Genomic DNA, 20730 nt, shown 5'->3' on the forward strand with positions numbered 1-20730 from the left:
AAATAAAAAATGAAATATGTTCACATTGTTTTCCCTCCATACTCGGCAAATGCTGAATATATTGTAAATAAATCATACAATTGAATATTTGCATGAATTTATTTTTAAAGTTATGAAATTTACACCGATTACATTGCTTTTAACATTTTAGATTGATTTTATCATAGTTATATTTGATAATGAGTATCAATTTAAAATAACTGCACGTACTTGAAAAAAAGTTCCTGATAGTTGCTTAATCAGAATTAAATTAATGACCGATTAATGTGTTAATATACAGGATTTCACGTTTATTGGATTATTTTATTGAAAAGCCTCAATTAACTTCAACATGCAGTACCAAAATGCCTCCAGAGACCAACAGCGAACAGGTGAGTTTTTCAGCAAATGTAAAAAAATGTTAAAAAATCCCAAACCGCTAACATGCAGTGCTTCACGATTGAATATTATTTGTCACTTTTTTAAACCATAAATACTTTTTTTAAAAAATGCATGGATATTTTATTACAATTGAAAAATGAAAGTGAATCCCGTCCCATTGTTTTGTTTTGAACTTTAGTGACAAAATTACATGAACCTGCGCATACTTGAAAAATGGTCCTGCTAATTGCTTAATTAGAATTACATTAATGACTGATTATTGCGTTAAAATAGAGGATTTCACATCTATTACATTATTTTATTGAAGCGCCTCAAATGACTTCAACATAGATTAAAATGCCACCAGAGATCAACAGCGAACAGGTGAGTTTTTCAGCAAATTGGAAAAAAAAATGTAAATCCCACACTGCTAGTGTGCAGTGGTTCACTATTGAATAGTTGTCACTTTTTTTAAAACATAAATTCATTTTTTTTTAATGTATGGATGTTCTATTGCATTTTTTTTTTATCAAATTGGAACGTGAATCCCTTCCCATTTTTTTTGTTTAGAACTTTATTGAAAAAATTACATGAATGAAAAGTGTAACGATTACAGAGACAAAATACTGGTCATTCAATATAAGTACTTTGATACATGAATATTTCATAATAATTGGAATAAAAAAACTACAAATTGAAACGATTGAATACTGAAATGATTTTGACGAACCTAGGCATAGAAATATACCCAAAATACCGAAATAAATTGGGAAACCATTCATGTGATCAGTAAATTGTGGATGTACATTGGAAAAAAGTTATTAGATGGAATTGACATTTAACAAAATAAACATAAATATATAAACGTACAACATAGTACATCGGTTGTACGGTTAATATGTGGTAGATATCGAATTAGTTTTTAGGGAAAGGAAAATTTAATCGTGAAGATTTTTCCCCTTCATTGTGTTTAAATCATAATAATGAAAAGGCTGCTATTTCTTTCTTTCTTTTTTTTTTTTTTTTAAGGCTCTTTCGGTGACTTTGCTGAGCCCCGCTCCGGCTGGTGGCGTTCATCTGATCAGCGCATGCGCGCGGAGGAGCAGGTGACGGCGCATGGCATCTCCTCCAGCGCCGCCGCCGCCGCCGCCTGGCTCGCCGACTATGCCGAGCAGCGCATCCGTGTGCGCGGCCGCCACCACCGCAGTGCTCCGGGGGCCACCGAAGAGAACCGCCGAGACGGCAACCGCCATGCCGACGGTGACCGACTTCCGCGGACGCTTCTCGGGGTTGCTGTCGTCGCGCGGGCTGTTTTGAGTCGAATCCTCCGGATTGTCTCCATCTTTTTTTTTTTTTTTTTTTTTTTGATTCTTTTCTTTTTTTCTTCTTCTTCTTCTTCTTCCTTCCTGGTGCTGATGCAGCGGAGGACGCTGACGGTGCGTTAACCGCGGGAGCGGAGGCCGGCTTCCCCGGTGGGGCTTCGACGGCGGTCGGTGAGAGGAAAACAAATTATTTGATTTTTGAGATGATTTCGCATATCATAATTGCGGCGGCGGCGGCGGCGTCATGGCCGCCGCACGGGTGGCTGTGCGCGTACCGCCGCAGCGCTGCAACGTCGAGCGGATGCTGAAGGTGCGGTTTGTACGTGAATGCACCTTGAAACAGCAGCAATGATGTCACCGCCGTTGCTTATGTCAGCGAGATGAAGACGCGCGTGAACGCGACGCCCGGGTGGGCTTTTTTTCCACGCAGTCCATTTTCGCGACATAAATCAGCGTTTTGGTTTTGCGGCTGCATTCATCCTTCGTTTTGAAATGAATACTAATGCAATCATGCAGTACATGCATAGCGATCAGTGTTATGGTTTCCCTTAATGTTTTGCTCATTTTCAATAGAACTGTTATGCATTTCAACACGCTGCATACATAATTGGTGTATTATTGCCCATCCATTTATCATTACATTTCACTAATATTGAACTTTGCCCTAATTGCATAGACATTCCTGTAGTGTAATTACTATTTAATACAACGCGTCTGGTCTTGCTTGCTTAGCTTATAGTTTTTTTTCCCCCCTCCGGAGCATCATTAAATAAGCATTGTAATAATTTTTAATAATGAGTTCATGTAGTTGTTTTTTTTTCTGTAATAATACTTTTACATTTTATTTTTGTTTAGAATTATTTACCTTTCATGTTTCTATAATCAACCATTTTTTTCCTAAATTTTTCCATCCATGTATTTTCTATACTGCTTACTCTTATAAAATATATTCAATAGTCATATCATTTTTTTTAAATTCATAACTCGACTGACGTGAAATGTATTTTCAAATAATCAGTACAGTGAAAACATTTATGTATGTCGTACCAGGGCAGCACCGTTTTTACACACACTTGGCCATTAAAGCTGATTCAGATGTATATTTTTCAATTATATGAATTAAAAATCATATTAATTTAATACGGTGAAGCAGCATTATTTATAAAATTAATGCCTTTAAATGAAAAAAGATTTCATATTTATTTAATTGTTGATGTTAGTGATGGAGCAACTATATTGGCATTAAAAAGATGTATTTTTTTATTATCAAAATGTATTTTATATTTTATATAATTTCCTTACATTCAAAAATCTCTGTTACTTTAATCATCCATAATAAAAACGTATCTTCTTCTTTTCCTTTCGGCTTGTCCCGTTAGGTCTCGCCATAATAAAAATGGATATGTTATATATACCTAGTATACATCCAATAAGTAAACTTTATTGGTATAGGACAATAGTATATTTAATGTCAAAATATATATACATTCTGATTACCTTTACAATACTGTATGTCAATAAATATAATTAAAGGAGTCGTAATTTTTTTTCACGACAGCATTCAAATGCAATTTTTGTGGTCTGTCCTTGTTCTCTTCACGTGACTTTTCGAACATGTCTTTTCTTTGCAGGCTCAAAGTTGAAAAAGTTTCAATTCGCGTGACGTTGAACCACCGCCAGGTACGACCACGTTTCGTCGTCCTTCAAGCGCGAGCTAGCGCTAACCCGCTCGCGTCATGAATGGAAAACCAAAGTGTCGTTCGCAGCCCATCTGGGAGTTTTGGAAAAAAAAAAAAGCTAAAATTAATCCACCTACGAGCGCTCCCACGCGTCAGATGAGCAATTAGTTATCGGTTAATAAGAGTCACTTGTTTGTTGTGTTAGCGTGACTCGCTTTTTAGCATTAGCGGCAGCCGCCGGCGGTCACGACGAGCCGGTTAGCTCAGCCTCGGCGCATCAAAAATCGGCAACGCTTCGGAAACACGGCTAAAGGTTCGCTAAACGCGCTTCTGCAGGATGATTGAGGAGAGCAGCAAGCGAGGCAAAGCCGCCGTGGAGAAGAGGCAGCTCTTCATGGAGATGAGTGAGTGGACGCCTTTTTGTTTTCTAGCAGTGCGCCAGTGGAATTCATCACTTTGCGTCTGTCCTGTCCTGTCCTGTAAATGACGCCCTGTCCTATCTTGTTTTATCCTGTCCTGTCCCTGCCCCGTCCTGCCTTGTACCACCAAATCCTGCCCCGTGTTGCCCCGTTTCATCCTGTCCTGTCCTGTCCTGTTCTGTAAATGACGCCCTGTCCTATCTTATTTCATCCTGTCCTGTCCTGTCGCTGCCCCGTCCTGCCTTGTACCACCAAATCCTGCCCCGTGTTGCCCCGTTCCATCCTGTCCTGTCCAGTCCACTGACGCCCTGCCCTATCTTATTTCATCCTGTCCTGTCCTGTCGCTGCCCCGTCCTGCCTTGTACCACCAAATCCTGTCCCGTGTTGCCCCGTTCCATCCTGTCCTGTCCAGTCCACTGACGCCCTGTCCTATCTTATTTCATCCTGTCCTGTCCTGTCGCTGCCCCGTCCTGCCTTGTACCACCAAATCCTGCCCCGTGTTGCCCCGTTCCATCCTGTCCTGTCCAGTCCACTGACGCCCTGTCCTATCTTATTTCATCCTGTCCTGTCGCTGCCCCGTCCTGCCTTGTACCACCAAATCGTGCCTCGTGATGTCCCGTTCCATCCTGTCCTGGCCTGTCATTTTTCTGACCTGTCCTGGTCACTTTTGACTTGGATGAAAAAAAATGTTTATTTATTGTTATGAATTCTTCGCAGGAGCGCAAAACTTCGACGTGATCAGACTGTCGACGTACAGGACGGCGTGCAAGCTCCGATTCGTGCAGAAGCGATGCAACCGTGAGAACCCCCGGCGGACGTTAGCGCCACACGCTAACACTAAGAGCATTTTTGGAAACACATCAATTTGTGTTTGTTTTTTTTTGTTTGTTTTTTTCAGTTCACCTGGTGGACGTGTGGAACATGATCGAGGCCTTCCGGGACAACGGCCTCAACACGCTGGAGCACCACGCCGAGATCAACGTGTCGCGGCTGGAGACGATCCTGTCCTCCATCTACTACCAGCTCAACAAGCGGCTGCCCACCACGCACCAGATCAACGTGGAGCAGTCCATCGGGCTCCTGCTCAACTTCATGGTGGCCACCTACGACAGGTACGCGTCGCCTGACCAAACCTGTTTTTGTGCCGCCCCCGTCCTGTCCTGTCCTGTCCTGTCCTGTCCCGTTCTGCCCCCGCCGCCCCTTCCCATCCTGCCACGTCAACTTCCGCAGAAATAATAGAAATGAATATATTTTTCTTGACAGTGACGCCTTGCGATACGAGTCTAATTTCTTCCGTGACCTCGCTTGTAACTCAAAACATTTTTCTCAACTCATCAAATAGATGGAAATGGAATTAATACGTTCAAGTCTTTCTCACCCGTGCCCCCAAAAAAAGCAATAAAATGTTTTTGAGTTAAGAAAGTGCTCTACAATATTGTACTTTATAAAAAAAAATGAAATAATATAATTAAATGGAATGTAAACAAAGCAATTTCTGGATTGTGATTATTACAATTTGGCTCCTTCTGGTGTGTGGCCAATGGGTGGCAGTATAGTACAATCATGCAGACGAAATGTGTAATTCAGTAGTTTGTAACAATAAGCTGTTTTTTTTTGCACAAGATAAGGAATATACACCTGTGAAAATTGTAATGTTGTATGTCTACCTGTTTTGCTGTACTCTTTGTGTACAAATATCCATTATAGCGTTCTCAAGCCGCAATGCTATTAGCTAGCCTACCAATAGCATTTTGCATCTCGTGTCGGCAGAGGAAAAGCTGCGTTTTCTTTCTTTCTTTCTTTCTTTCTTTCTTTCTTTCTTTCTTTCTTTCTTTCAAGTTCACTGCTGGCAAGTCAAACGAAAAAAACAAAAAGTCAGTCATATCTTAAAGCATCGTTCTGATGTGTAAAATAAGTGCTTCCTCTTCCTCCGTAATTCACGGACGACAGAGCACACAAAAAGAGTTTAGCGTTAGTGCGGCGCTAGCGTTATCGCGGGGCTAGCATTAGCGCGGCGCTAGCGTGAAACTATTTCTGTGAACCGTGGCTTATAACCAGGTGCGCTAACGCTAGCTTAACGTATGTGTAAGGTTGGCTGCTTGTGGTGAATTCAGGTGCAGTCTCTCCTGGAAGGGGGGGCGGGGGGGGGCGTCATTTTTTGAGGCGATACGGTTCCCCTCGACGTTCTTTGTTCGTCTTTGCGTTTGCAGCGAGAGCCACGGGAAGTTGACGGTGTTCTCCATGAAAGCCATGCTGGCGACCATGTGCGGGGGCAAGATAGTCGACAAGCTGCGCTGTGAGTACACGATCACATCCAATCATTTGCAGTAGATGACCTCGAAGTTCATCAATTTGTTTTTCGACACATCACGCATGAGATTTTAGGCCAGGGGTCTCAAACGGGTGGCCCGCGGGCCATTTGCGGCCCCCGAGGTGATATTTTACTGGGAAAGTTAAATGACAGTGCGGCACTGAAGTTTTATACGAATGACACTTTTACGGTGTCGTGCGCGGAACATGCGCGTATTCATTGGACACTCTAAATTGCCCCAAGGTGTGATTGTGAGTGCGGCTGTTTTTTCTCCATGTGCCCTGCGATTGGCTGGCGACCAGTTCAGGGCGTGCCCCGCCTCCTGGCCGGTGACAGCCGGGATAGGCTCCAGCTCTCCCCGTGACCCTCGTGAGGATAAGCGGCAAAGAAAATGGATGGATGGATGTTTCTTGTCGAAGCCCCAAAATTGGCATTACATGACCGCTTCCGTCATTGCAGAGTCGTACCACAAAGGGGCGCCGTGGTTCTTTCTGCGGCTCAGACTGACCCTTTTTGATTTTGCCCGCGTGTGTTTTTGTGACCCCGGCAGACCTTTTCTCCCAGATGTCGGACTCGAGCGGCGTGATGGTGTTCACCAAGTTCGACCAGTTCCTGCGCGAGGTGCTCAAGCTTCCCACGGCCGTCTTCGAGGGGCCCTCCTTCGGCTACACCGAGCACTCGCTCAGGACGTGCTTCCCCCAGCAGGTGGGAGGGCCTCATTGCCCGGTCCCGTTTTATTGAGTCATTCGAGTTTATTTGTCAGGGGGATTTATTGGCATCTCTCGTGTAAAATTAAAAACAAAACAGTGGCTAAGTTAAGCTGTGAGATATGCTGAAAACATCAGGAAAAGCCTACTGGAACAGCTAAACTTGTGGAGTCGTCGGATCTGACTGGATGTTTTCTATGATATATTTGATCCCACTTTTTGTGATTTCTTGCAAGAATTCGTGAAAATAAACAATTCATTCATTTAAATTGAAGTGTGTGCTGTCTCCACCCTTCCTTGAGTTTGAACGCGATTGGTTAATTCTAAACTCAGTCACATGCCCGTCTTTTGTGGGTGTGCACACTTTTGCAACCCTATTATTCTTTTTTTTCAAATTTAAATCACCCTGTTGAAAAGATGGGGGGTGGGGGGTGGCAAGTTTCAAGTTGTAGGTGACGTTGTCACGCTAACGGTGGAAAATCTTGTTGTGTGTGTTTTTGCGTGTGTCGGTCCGTGTTTGCGTTTTCATCCAGAAGAAGATCACGCTGAACACGTTTTTGGACGTCTTGATGGCGGACCCCCCACCTCAGTGCCTGGTTTGGCTGCCGCTCATGCACAGACTCGCTAACGTCGAAAATGGTACGTTTTCCTTATTTTTGGGGGTTTAGTTTCTGCATCCACAGGGTGCGTTCTTCCAAGAACGAGGCGGCAGAGGAGTCCAAGTCCCCGTCAGTACTGCCCGTACCCGATTCTAAAGCCGAACTCTTAAGTCTAAAATCAAACCGAAACTCAAATCCCCTAAACTGAAGTGTAAAACTGGCCAGAAGCAGAACTGGACCCGCGAACCTATCCTGAAACTGAACAGATGAACCAGACCCAGTTGACCCAAACCGCCCGTCTGAGGTCTCCCACCCCAACGTTTGCTTGTCGTTTCCAGTGTTCCACCCGGTGGAGTGCTCGTACTGCCGCAGCGAGAGCATGATGGGTTTCCGGTACCGCTGCCAGCAGTGCCACGGGTACCAGCTGTGCCAGAACTGCTTCTGGAGAGGCCACGCCAACGGACCCCACAGCAACCAGCACCAGATGAAGGAGCACTCGTCCTGGGTGGGTTGACTTGCCACCGAACCGGCCAAAGTCACTTCCGGAATATTCCGAGAACTTCCCAATTGTTGGTTAGCGACATTTGGATTGAAGTATTTGCCTACAAGTGAGGCTCACTAGCGGAAGGTACTGTTTACATTGATCCACTTTGATCTGCTCTTTATTTCTGGAAGCCTTTCATTCATCTCAAATCTGTACGATGGATCAATATATTGTCTTGAGTTGATGATTGTTGGATGATCGTAACTTGATTACTTGAAACAGGTGTGTATTTTTCTGAACTAAATAATTACCGTAATTTCCGGCCCGCAAGCCGCGACATTTTTCACACGCTTTCAACCCGTCAGTGCAGCGCTAGCGTTAGTGCGGCGCTAGTGTTAGCGCACCTGGTTACAAGCCTCGGTACACAGAAAGAGTTTAACGCTAGCGCCGTGCTAACGCTAGTACCGAGGCTTGTAACCAGGTGCGCTCTGTAGGCCGGGAATTATGGTATTTGAGGAAGGCGCTTCATTTTCTCGTCTGACGATTGCTCGTGTTCATTTTTCTGAAGAAAAACAAAATTGTGAATTTATTTGTGCGAAGCAAATATTTTGAGGGTTGCTTTTCTCCTTCTTAAATTCCCGATTTCTTGGAGGGAGGTACCGTAATTTCCGGCCTATAAACCCCAACTTTTTTCACACGCTTTCAAGCCTGCGGTTTATGCAGTGATGCGGCTGATTTGTGCATTTTTTTTCTAACGGCCTCAAGAGGGCACTCGAGCGGAAAAGCTAAGTGAGACCGGTGGAATGTATGTGCCGAGGAAGTGACTTTTACTGGTCAGGCCCTGTTAGCGCTCCGCTAGTGTGTTACTGCCGTGTCTCAGTGATTTTTATCAGTACGTTTTTTTTTTTTTTTTTTATCCGGCCCTGTTAGCATGGCGGCGCTAGCGTTAGGACGGCGCCCCTAGCGTTAGCGTTAGCGCGGCGGTGTTAGCATTAGCGAGGCAACGTTAGCGTTGGCATTAGCGTGGCGCCAGCGTTAGCGCGGCGCCGCTAGCATTAGCGATAGCGAGGTGGAGCTAGCGTTAAACTCTGTGTGTACCGTCTTGTAAATTTCTCGTGTTTCAATGTTGGTTTATATGTGGGCACTTGCGGCTTTTCCACGGCTGCAGCGTATCCACGTACCAAATTGGAGGAAGACTTTCCATAAGGGGATGATTGCTTGGGGGAGCTTTTATGTGCGTCAAGGTGACGACTGACCCGAATGTCGGTTTCGCCGTTCGCACATCTCAAGCTACTTTGGTTTTGTTGCCGTGACAACACGGCGCCGCCGTCCTCATAGTCCTTCCGGTGCTCGTCTTTTGCAGAAGTCTCCGGCCAAGAAGCTGAGCCACGCCATCAGCAAGTCGCTGGGGTGCGTTCCCATGGGCGAGCCCCCCCATCCCGTCTTCCCCGAGCAGGCCGAGAGACCCCCGGAGGCCCCTCACAACGTGTAAGTCGCGAAGCCTTCCAGCATGTGGCGTCGTTTTTCAGATCATTTGAGCGATAGTGATGAAGAAAAGGGGGAAAAATATATTGAGCAAATTATTTGACGCCGCCTGTAAAGTTCTCGAAAGTTGAACGGGACGCGTTTAAATTCTTGTTTTCAAAAAGTCATTGATGATTTCAAATTTGCAATTATTTAAGAGCAAATGGCGGTGGTCTACTGATGAACACAAACACGCGTAAGGTGAAAGACATAAACGGCTTCATTCATAACGTCCCCTTCAAACCCATTTGGACTTTTGACTTGATACAATCGGAACAACGGGGAAGACGTGCAAAAAAATGGATTCATATCTCACGGGTGAGAGCCTTTATTTTGTTGTCAGCTTGTGCCGGAATGCAAAATGTCTGCCCCATCCTGGCACTTCAGCTCACAGATCCCTCTGGTGTACTGCAAAACCATAACGAGTCTCCCTCCAGTTGTGTATTAAGGATAAAGAAAAAAATGCGCACACACAAAAAAAGCAACTCTTTTGTCACTAAAATGCGTTTTTGTTCGTTTTCATAGAAAAAGCAAATGAGGTAGTAGGAGAAAAAAAAATCCAAATAATGTAATTAGCATCTTAGCAAACTATGAAAACTTTATATTGGCCACATAACGGCAAAGACATTTTGACAGTAAACGTGTGAAAAATATGACTTTATCAAAAATCTTTTCATGGCCGACTTGTTGCCAAGTTTCGATGGTCCTTTCCGTGCTAGTTATTGGCTAGCTATGAGCCACATTAGCATCCAATTCTGAAATTTGAAAAAATCCGTAACATTAAAATGTTGCGCTCCTGAAGTTCCATCCATCCATCCATTTTCTACCACTTCTCCGAGTCGGATCGCGAGGGAGGCGGCTTCCCTTTCACCAGCCGCTTCTTCCAGCTCTTCCGTTCCCAAGTCAGCCGAGAGACATAGTCTCTGTCCCGGAGCACCTCGCCAGGGAGTGGTCCGGGAGGCATCCGGATCAGATTCCCCAGCCACCTCATCTGGTTCCTCTCAACGCTTCTAAAGTTATTCAAAGGAAAAGTAAATCCCGAGCGTGCGCTGGGACATCGTCAACAATCGTTTTCGTGTTTGTCCCTGAAAATTTTACCTGGAGACGATTTGTTTGACGGGACCGGCGCCAAATCTCCGCTCGGGCTTTTAGTGATGAGACGTTGGAGGAAAGACCCTTTGAAATCCTGCCAAGCGGCGAACTACCCGCCGACAGTCGCCGCCGTCGTTCCCATCCAAGCTCACCGCTGAGCGAGCGCTGACTTTGATTCCGGCTCCCAAAACCCAAACAGACGCCGTTTTGAACCTTTTTTTTTTAAACTGGCATCTGACAGCAAAGCTCCAAAAGTTTTGCCAGCGACATTTCTCTGGGATTTGCCTCGACCCGTCTTTCCAAAACGCGGCCCCCTCGCTGCCTACCTTTGTCGGGCTAGCGCCTTCAAAATAGCACCAGAACAGCCGCGTCCCTGTACTTTGTCTTCAAGATGCTACGTTTCAATGTTTCACATTTAATAGTGCAGCAGAATCAAGAGTCAGATTCTCCGTCCTGGTCGCGTGTTTGTTGCTAGGCAGTTCGTGGGGCATAATTATTTGTGCCCCAAAGCCCGAGGGGGGGAAAAAAATCACGATGCGGATCCCGAGGAAAGTTGGGGCAAAGAGCTCCGCTGCCCCACACTGCCAGGAAATCTCATGGCGGGTCAATTGTAACGCAAGATTATTTTTAAAAATATTAATTATGAATACATTATTATTTTTCATTTATATTTGTTATTATTTTATTCATTTATTGCATTTTATTTTATTTTTGATTTTATTTTTATTATATTAAAATATATATATATATTTTTTTTTTTTTTTTTGAGGTGGGGTACTGATAGGTCTGGTGGGGCCACACTATTTGCCCCCCCCCAAAGAACAAAAATACACCAGTCATGCCCACTATTCTGTTTCCTAGTTGAGTTGGGGCAGAGGCAGGAACAAATAGCGAGACAAACTTTTTTTATTTTTATATTTATGTTTTACAGGTGGTTTGGGTGGGGCAGCGTTGTTGCTAGGCAGATTTTGTGGGGCAGAATCAAATGTGCCCCAAAGAAAGGGAACATGTCAATCTGTGTTCATCATTCATATTCGGGCACTGTCGGATTTTGCTGATTTCAGAGCGGTGGATCTGGTGGGGGTAGCTCTTTAAAAAAAAAGGGAAGGGAAAAAGGGAGGGTAGAGAGAGAAAAAGAGAGAGAGAGAGAGAGAGAGAGAGAGAGAGAGAGAGCGGGAGAGAGTCGCAGCCGAGTTTCCGTGGAGACGGTAGCAGGCACACAGCATCAGGGCAGCAGCCGGGACTCGGATGTGCCTTCTCTCCTTGGCGGAGGTAAGCTGGTCTGGACTGCCTGGACCATGTTTTTTGTTTTTTGTTTTTTTTTGTCCTTCAACTGGTTTCCTACCGGGAATGTTTGGACGGGCGAGTTAACGCACGCAATCGAGAACAATGCCGAAATTCGACAGAAGTGCCTCAAAGCGGATGTACTTGTGAATATCTTTTGATGGCCACCTCCAAAGTCCCAGACCGGGACAACACATCATTACGGGACTCTCTTCCTTTTGCGCGATGGTAGCGGCTTCTTGCCCGCTCGTGTGCGATTACCCGCTCGAAACTCGGCTTTGCCGTTCTCGCTTCAAAATAAAGAACAAATGCTGAGCTTAAAATACGCGCAACAATGATCGGAGTGATTTCGAGATACTACCAATGGGCAAATGAATTGTGATTTTCTTAATCGACAATGATGGAAAAATCAACAATTATATTTTATGAACAGGCGGTTCCCTCGGTTAAGCGCTGGCACCGTTCCTCATTCTGAAGGTCAAGAAAATGTCAGCAATAAGCATTATGAGAACCCATAATTCACTGCGGTGATGTTTTTCATGTCAGCACTGTAGTTGTTTAAAAAAAAAAAAAAAAATCAAGCTCAGCGTTGCTCTTTACTTGCATCCGTTCCTGTTAATATTCTCATGAGAGTGTGAATTATCTGACAGGCGATTTTTAATTTATTTGATAAAATTTAAATGGTGACTTTCCAGTCATGTCCCGATGGCGCAATGCACTTTTCTCGTCGACCGATCGTGCGTTTGTTGAGTAACGACCAAGCTATTAACGCCGGCGCACGAAAATCGCTCTAACGTTGTCTTGTTGTCAGCCCAAAGCAGCGTCCGACCGCACGGGCGTCACGATGCTCGTGTCCTCAGGGGCGGCTGCCCCCGCCGAGAGGTAAGCGCCCCCCGTACCTACAACGACTTCCGCCGAGGACATGAACCCAAGTGTCGCCCTTTTCGTAGTGTGCATGAATGCAGCGCTCCACACGGGAATCACAATACACCCCAGAATCAAATTTCTGAAGGATGTCATATTTAAAAAAAAAAAAAAATTAAAAATCCTTTTGAGAAAATATCAGCACACCCCCTCCCCCGAAAACAAACAAACAAAATGTATATGCTGGATTAGTGATGATCTTGTTCCCATTCAAATTTACTTGATGAGATTATTTGAATAGAAAGTGATCATACATAAAGTTATCATGTGCAGGTTAATTATTGATTTTGCGCTATTGGTATTTTTCAAAAACTTGCCTGGGGGGCGGGGGGGAGAAATTCTTTATTAAGCCGCCGTGACGTTTTTTTTTTTTTAGCAGCATGAAAGGACCCAAAAATCAACGTCCGCTAAATATAGAATCTTTTTTTTTTTTTTTTTTTTTTTTTAAGCTGTCGATACATTCCACATTTCACAAGTAATATTTGTAATGGGCTTTCTCTGTGTTCTTCCGAGGCCGCTCCTCTTGTTCTCCCAATCAGATCGTGGCGCGTCAGAAGTCTCGGGTTGAGTTGGGGGAACCGGAAGGACGACTTGGCAGCCCGAACGTGTTCACCCGCCGCCCGATGAAGTCGCTTTTCGCTCGCTCAGTGCGGCCACTTTTCGACAATTCCGTACCTTGTCCCTCGGGGTCCAAGGGGTCCCCAACACGAATGCCCCCAGGACGAGACCCCCGACAAAACACTTTCTCTGACTGACGTGCCAGAAAGAAAACGGGAAGTCGCACGTTTTTCTGTCAACTTGGCCACGAAATTGGGTGAACGTGTCGAGCGTAACGAGTCAACGCCAAGTCGGCCGTTTTGATTCGAAGCCATTTTTTGGGCCGATTTTGACCAGCTCCGATGGGCAAATCTTATTTTTGAAAGGTTGTGGGCGGAGCCTGGCGTCAAAGTATGACCGCCATTTTTGAGAATTTGCCATCTTTCGAGAAAATTAGCCGCAAAAGCTGTCCTGCCATCCGTTTTCTTTTACCGCTTATCCTCACGAGGGTCGCAGGGAGTGCTGGAGCGCATCCCGGCTGAAATAGATTTTTTATTTATTTTTTAAATTCATGATATAGTAATTCTCGGTTTTTTGAATTTCATACATAATTAAACTACAACCAATTCAATAAAATATTTTTGGGTGAGATTCTTACATTACCAACTATTCAATTGTAGATGTCACATTTATTTACATTTTTGTTTCATTTGCAAAAAATAAACTAGTTCTTGAATAAATAGATTTTAATGTAGAATTATTTTTGGTAGTGTTTTTTTTTTTATTTCTTTATTGGTAATAAACCAGTTAGTTATTCAAACAGTACATTGACAGTTAAATATAAAATTATTCTTGAGACAAATTTAAAATCCATCTATTTTCTTAGCCGCTTATCCTCACAAGGGTCGCAGGGAATGCTGGAGCCTATCCCAGCTGAAATTGATTTTTTATTTTATTTTTTTTTTATTCATGAAATAGTAATTCTCATTTTTTAATTTCGTACACAATTAAACTTCGACCAATTTAATAAAATATTTTTTTGTGAGAGTCTTACATTTACCAACTATTCAATTATAGATGTTACATTTATTTACATTTATTTATTTGCAAGAAATAAACTACTTCTTAAATAAATAGATTTTAAATGTAGAATTATTTTTGGTAGTTTTTTTCTTCTTTATTTCTTTATTGGTAATAAACCAGTTAGTTATTCAAACAGCACATTGACCGTTAAATATAGAATCCATCCATTTTCTTAGCCGCTTATCCTCACAAGGGTCAACCGAGAGTGCAGGAGCCTATCCCAGCTGTCAACGGGCAGGAGGCGGGGCACACCCGGAAATGGCCGCCAGCCAATCGCAAGGCACATCGAGAAAAACAGCCAATCGCACTCACAATCACACCTATGGGCAATTTAGAGGGTCCAATTAGTGTTGCGTGTTTTTGGGACGTGGGAGGAAAGCGGAGTGCCCACCCGGAGAAAAGCCGCACTTGCAGGCACGGGGAGAACGTGCAAGCTCCACACAGGCGGGGCCGGGATCGAACCCGGGACCTCGGAACAGAACTTTACCCGCTGAGCCACCCGCTAAAACGAGTTTCCCAAATCGACAAGAAATGGGGCTGACATGTCACCTTTTTTAAATGATTTGATTTATGATCATGACATGGTTTCATACATTTGTTCCACTGAGGTAGATTTTTATTTTCTTTTATGACATTTAGTCATGCTCATCAGTCAACTCATCTTTGCCGTCAGAGTATTTATGTCATTAAGTGCTTTGGCGCCAACTGGTGGCTTCTTGTTGCCAAGGAACTGTGAAAGTAAGTTGAGGAGTTTCAACAATTACTCCCATCTTGTGCCATCCATGGGAAATTACAGTACAGGACAAAGTGTTATGGGTGTCGTTAATTATTATTATTATTATATATATTTTTTTAATATTTTTGGTGTATGCAGCAAGGCTCCATCCCAATCCCCTTTAGGTTTTCTGAGGGTTCCTGTTCAGGTACATACAGTGTAATTGCCTCATCATATTTCTTACAGAGCTCCGAGAAATGTATGGATAACTTGTGTTGAAATGAGAAGTCAATTGAACAAAAAAGTTCAAAAATATGTATTTGTGAACAAATAATGCACGTAGTGTGATCAAAAGTGAAAACAAGGAGCAATTTGGGGACATATCGCCGCAATTTGCGTGAGCGAGAAAAGAAATGAAATTAAATGAAAAGTGGCGGGCCTTATTTTGCCCCAGGTCCTAAGTTTTGACACGCGCTTGACATAATTTTCTTTTTCTTTTTTTTTTTTTACGGGTATCTAAAGTTGAATTGAGTCTTGGACTTTTCCCCCGCAGCGTCTTGGAGAGTCCCAGCCGGTTGGACGAGGAGCACCGACTCATCGCCCGCTACGCCGCTCGCCTGGCGGCCGAGGCGGGCAACTCCACGGTCAGAATCGACATTTTCTTCATTTTTTTGTTTTTGTTTTTTTTAAACTACTGTAGAAAACTCGGCCGGAGAAAACAACGGCGCTCAACTTCGCCGCGTCGCTCGTTCGATCGCGAAAACCGGGACGAGTCAGTTGGCACTGTCCGCTCAGTCCTGTAGGGGGCAGTACAGTACATCAAAAAGAGGATCGAAATGTGTCCGATAATCGGACTTTTGCTGACGTCATCAGCAGAAAAGAAAAATTTTGGTTTACGATTGTCGCCCCTAACCATTTTCTGGGGTGGGGGGGGTCTTAATGCACCTCACACCACAGATAATCACACAGCGTGATATTTTATTGATCTAGGTAAGGGGAAAATAGTCAACTTTGGCACGATTGTTTGTGTTTGTCTATGTTTTACTTTTCTAATTACTGATAATAGAACCTTTGACCAGAAGGGAGCGAAAATATTTTGAACAATTTTAAGATTTATGATTGTCAGCCCCGATTGAGGGAACAACAATCACTTCTGAGGCAGCCCCACACCAACCTAATCGTCACTCAGGATGTTCGGAATCTTGTATTTTGTCATTTTTGTTGTTGTTTTTCTCCGTTTGACTCGACAGCAACAATGTCCTCCCTCCGACTTGGCATTCAACTTCGACGCCAACAAGCAGCAGCGGCAACTGATCGCCGAGCTGGAGAACAAAAACAGGTGAGGGAAAAATTCAAACGTCCACGATAAACGGCAAAAAAAACGAGTGGAACGATGCCTCACCGTCCAACGCGTCGCGCAGGGAGATCCTGCAAGAGATCCAGAGGCTCCGACTGGAGCACGAGCAGGCGTCGCAGCCCACGCCGGAGAAGGCCCAGCAGAACCCGACGCTGCTCACGGAACTCAGGCTGCTCAGGTAGCAGAAAACAAAAAAAAAAAAAAGCATTGGACGGGGCGGCACGGTGTTCCGAGGTCCCGGGTTCGAGTTTGCATGTTCTCCCCTGTGCCCGCGTGGCTTTTCTCCGGGTACTCCGTTTTCCTCCCGCATCCCAAAAACACGCAACATGAATTGGACACTCTAAATTGCCCGTAGGTGTGATTGCGAGCGCGATCGGTTGCTTGTCTGCGATTGGCCGGCGACCAGTTCCGGGCGTACCCCGCCTCCTGCCCGTCGACAGCTGGGATTGCCTCCGGCCGCTCCCACGATACTTGTGAGGATAAGCGGCTAAGAAAGTGGATGGATGGAAGATCGGATGAAACATTTCTGGGTTAAAAAAAAAATACTTACAAATTGAAGAACCAAGAGACACGATGCAAAGATGGAAGACAAAAAAAATGTATTTCAAAAATTACAATTACATACAAATGTGCAAATGTATTACAAAGTCACTCAAATATTTTGGAAATATTTCTGAATGTTGGGAATAAGACGCAGGTCTTTGAAAAGAATGCCAAATGTGAGACAAAAAGTTTTTCTACATGAAAAAGAATCGAAAAATGGCCGCCACGTGATCGATGGTCTGCCGCGTTTTCCCGTCAGGCACAGGAAGGACGAGCTGGAGCGCCGCATGTCGGCCTTGCAGGAGAGCCGGCGGGAGCTGATGGTGCAGTTGGAGGGGCTCATGAGGCTTCTTAAGGTTTCAAAATGGGGGGCTTGGAGGGGGGGGTGGGGGGCTTTCGCTAATCGACGTCTCGTTTGCTTTTGTTGTGACAGGACGAGGAGCAGAAGCAGGCGGTGAGCGGACACCCCCCACGACGATGATGATGAACGGGACATTTTGGTCACTCGCGAAAATAAAAAAAAAAAAAAAAAAACGTTTCAGATGGGAAGTCGATCCTTAAGTCGCACTTCAGTCAAAAATAAAAGTCAACAAAATCAGTCCAGAAAAAGAAACAAAATGGACAACAAGCAAAAAAAAAATGCAAAATTCCAATCAGTTTCAGGGGGGGGGGGGGGGATGATGATGAACGGGACATTTTGGTCACTCGCGAAAAAAAAAAAAAAAAAAACGTTTCAGATGGGAAGTCGATCCTTAAGTCGCACTTCAGTCAAAAATAAAAGTCAACAAAATCAGTCCAGAAAAAGAAACAAAATGGACAACAAGCAAAAAAAAAATGCAAAATTCCAATCAGTTTCAGGGGGGGGGGGGGGGGGGGGGGATGATGATGAACGGGACATTTTGGTCACTCGCGAAAATTAAAAAAAAAAAAAAAAACGTTTCAGATGGGAAGTCGATCCTTAAGTCGCACTTCAGTCAAAAATAAAAGTCAACAAAATCAGTCCAGAAAAAGAAACAAAATGGACAACAAGCAAAAAAAAAATGCAAAATTCCAATCAGTTTCAGGGGGGGGGGGGGGGGGGATGATGATGATGAACGGGACATTTTGGTCACTCGCGAAAATAAAAAAAAAAAAAAAAACGTTTCAGATGGGAAGTCGATCCTTAAGTCGCACTTCAGTCAAAAATAAAAGTCAACAAAATCAGTCCAGAAAAAGAAACAAAATGGACAACAAGCAAAAAAAAAAAGCAAAATTCCAATCAGTTTCAACAAACAGAAGACATTTCTGACTTTGTGATATTTATATAGCATTGACGTACAAAGTTTTGTTTTTGTGCTCGTAAAATGTGCTCATTTTCAATTGCGGGAAAAGTCAAAAACAAAAGATTTTTGTGGAAATGTATTTTTCCTCGTGAAAATGTGATTTGAAAAATATATTGAAAATAATCTTTAGAAATGACATTTTTATGCATTTGTTCTGCATCTGTTTTAAAAAACAAATAAATTGTAAATTTACATCTAAATAATATTTTATTGTCAGTGCTATAACACATTTTCTAAAATAATTTTTGTACTAAAAATATGAAAAGATTGTAGTAAAATGTCTACATTTTTCAAATATACTGTATATTTATGAAAAGGATTTTTTTTTTTTTTTTTTGCACATTTCATTCCACTTGTAATAATAACGTAATGACCCCGCCCATCTCCCCGGAAAGCATTATGTCTTGTACAAGTCCCAAAATCCGCTTTTTGCCATCTGAGCGCTTGCGACCACTCGCGCCCTAACGCGATCTCGTTCTCCGCAGTCGCAGTCGGGCGGCTCCCCCCACTCGTCGCCCGGCCACGGGGCCGGCGGCTGCCCCATGCCCATGCCCATCCGCTCCACCTCGGCCGGGTCCACCCCCACGCACACGCCCCAGGACTGCCTGGCGGGCGTGGGGGGCGACGTGCTGGAGGCCTTCGCTCAGGGTGAGTCCGCCGCGAACCACCTCACAACCGCAAACGTTTTCAGGACCTGACAAATATACACAATTAATATCGGGTGGAATCCAATTCTGAAATATGTAACGAATAAAGTAGCATTGATCGGAGACTCTGAATTGCCCCGTGGGTGTCATTTGTCGTCCGTTTCCGAGGGGCGACCGCTTCAGTTCTGCCCAGGGATGGCCGGGATTGGCTCCGGCACTCCCGCGACCCTTGTGAGGATAAGCAGCAAAGATGGATGGATGGATGGATGGATGGATGATTTTTTTTGGGGGGGGTCCCTTCATGCTACCAACAATAAAGATATGAATTACAGGCAGAATGTTTGACTGTTTTGCAAGACTTTTTGTTTTTCAATATTTGTTGAATTTTACAACAAAGATTAATGATTTTTTTTTTTTTATGGGGGGGGGGGGGCATTCGTGGGGCGGGCCTCAGGCGTACCTCGAAATCTGCGCAACGACCTCCTGGTGGCCGCCGACTCCATCACCAACACGATGTCGTCGCTGGTCAAAGAGCTCCACTCAGGTGAGACCGCCGAAGCCAAGAAGGTAAGCAAACCTGCAAAGAAAAACAAAGTTTGACTTTTACTCTTCAAGTGGACGACGGGGCCGACGAGGAGGAGACCAACATCAGAAACGGCGGCGAGAGAGGTGAGACGCACGCAAAACAAAACCGCAAGCGTCATTTCAATTTTGCTGAGATTCCGATCAGATCTCTGATATTACCGCGACGTGATTTGGACTTTTCCCACAATTGCGATGGCATCACTCTGACATGAACAAGATTACTAACGAGGTCACTGAGATTGCTGCATTTGTTGCGCCATCACCGCGATTTCACCACGGGATTAAGAAAAAAAAAATGTTTTGCCCTCCCCCCCCCCCTTCATTATTGCTTGTTTAAAGTTATTCTGAACGTTTGTTAATTTAAAATAAAAATTACAAGGCTGGGGGCCGAGTCGCTACAGATTCAGCAATGCGATCCCAGCCTACTACTAAAGCATACATTTTAAGCAAAAAAAAATACATTTCTAAAGTTATTTTAGTATATAAAGTATTTAAACTATAAATATATTCCTACTATCCAGTTTATTATCAGGAAAAGCTTTTTAAAAATGCTTTAAAAAGCCAAATTTTTGTAGCCTTGGAACGCATTATTTCTTTTTCCATTCATTGTAATGGGAAATGTCGATTCGGTTTTTGAACAAATCGCTTCTCGAACCGTCTCCTGGAACGGATTGTGGTCGAGAACCGAGGTTGTACTGTGTAGTGTTGGTGTACGTTTTTCTTCTTTTTTTTTTTTTTTTCAAAACACCTTTTCTTGTAAATCGAAATGAAAATGTCGATATGATGCTGATTTATATTGCATCATATCTGCATTTATTGGGTAGTTTCTTTTTCATGTCGGGCTTTATTTGTGAAGAAATTGACACTTGTAGCCGTCTTTTGTGTCCCTTTGTGTGCGTTATTTATGATTATTGCTGTTGTTGTTTTCGCAGGCACGATGCGAGTACAGAAGCAGTGAAGCCGAAGGCGCCGCGAGGTCCTCCGGGAACGACCGGCAACGCCGCCGCCGCCGCCGCCGCCGTTGCGCCATTCGCACGTTAGACTACTGCATGCTGCATCATCCAAACACAATTTCACCACGTGAAAAAGAAAAAGACAAAAAAGGGGCGTCGAAACGGCCAGTGTGTGTCGTGTTGTGCGGCCGGCGCTTGCGCATTTGTGTACATGTCGAGCGCACCCCTGCGGCGTCGGCCTCGCCGCTTTCGATCCATTTCGGAAGCTGTTTTTTTTTTTTTT

General features: G+C 44.1%; 1 protein-coding gene across 3 annotated transcripts; it reads left to right on the forward strand.

Annotated features, from left to right (window-relative positions):
* The first annotated feature begins 245 nt into the window (after positions 1-245).
* Positions 246-20730, forward strand: dtnbb (dystrobrevin, beta b). Of its 3 annotated transcripts, none has more exons than XM_061844614.1 (21): positions 246-371; positions 1390-1620; positions 1782-1853; positions 3314-3362; positions 3698-3765; positions 4498-4578; positions 4679-4892; positions 5991-6076; positions 6642-6796; positions 7332-7437; positions 7736-7902; positions 9245-9369; positions 15594-15684; positions 16291-16379; positions 16462-16575; positions 17200-17296; positions 17374-17394; positions 18748-18910; positions 19364-19453; positions 19525-19578; positions 20427-20730. In XM_061844614.1, the coding sequence occupies exons 5-21, from the start codon at positions 3699-3701 to the stop codon at positions 20450-20452; spliced, it is 1746 nt and encodes a 581-aa protein (XP_061700598.1). In that variant the 5' UTR covers positions 246-371; positions 1390-1620; positions 1782-1853; positions 3314-3362; position 3698; the 3' UTR covers positions 20453-20730. The 3 variants fall into 3 exon arrangements, with proteins under 3 accessions (XP_061700598.1, XP_061700600.1, XP_061700599.1); XM_061844616.1 differs by having other exon boundaries at positions 9248-9369; XM_061844615.1 differs by having other exon boundaries at positions 7335-7437.

The sequence above is a fragment of the Syngnathoides biaculeatus genome, chromosome 15 (assembly GCF_019802595.1).
Source record: "Syngnathoides biaculeatus isolate LvHL_M chromosome 15, ASM1980259v1, whole genome shotgun sequence".
NCBI lineage: Eukaryota > Metazoa > Chordata > Actinopteri > Syngnathiformes > Syngnathidae > Syngnathoides > Syngnathoides biaculeatus.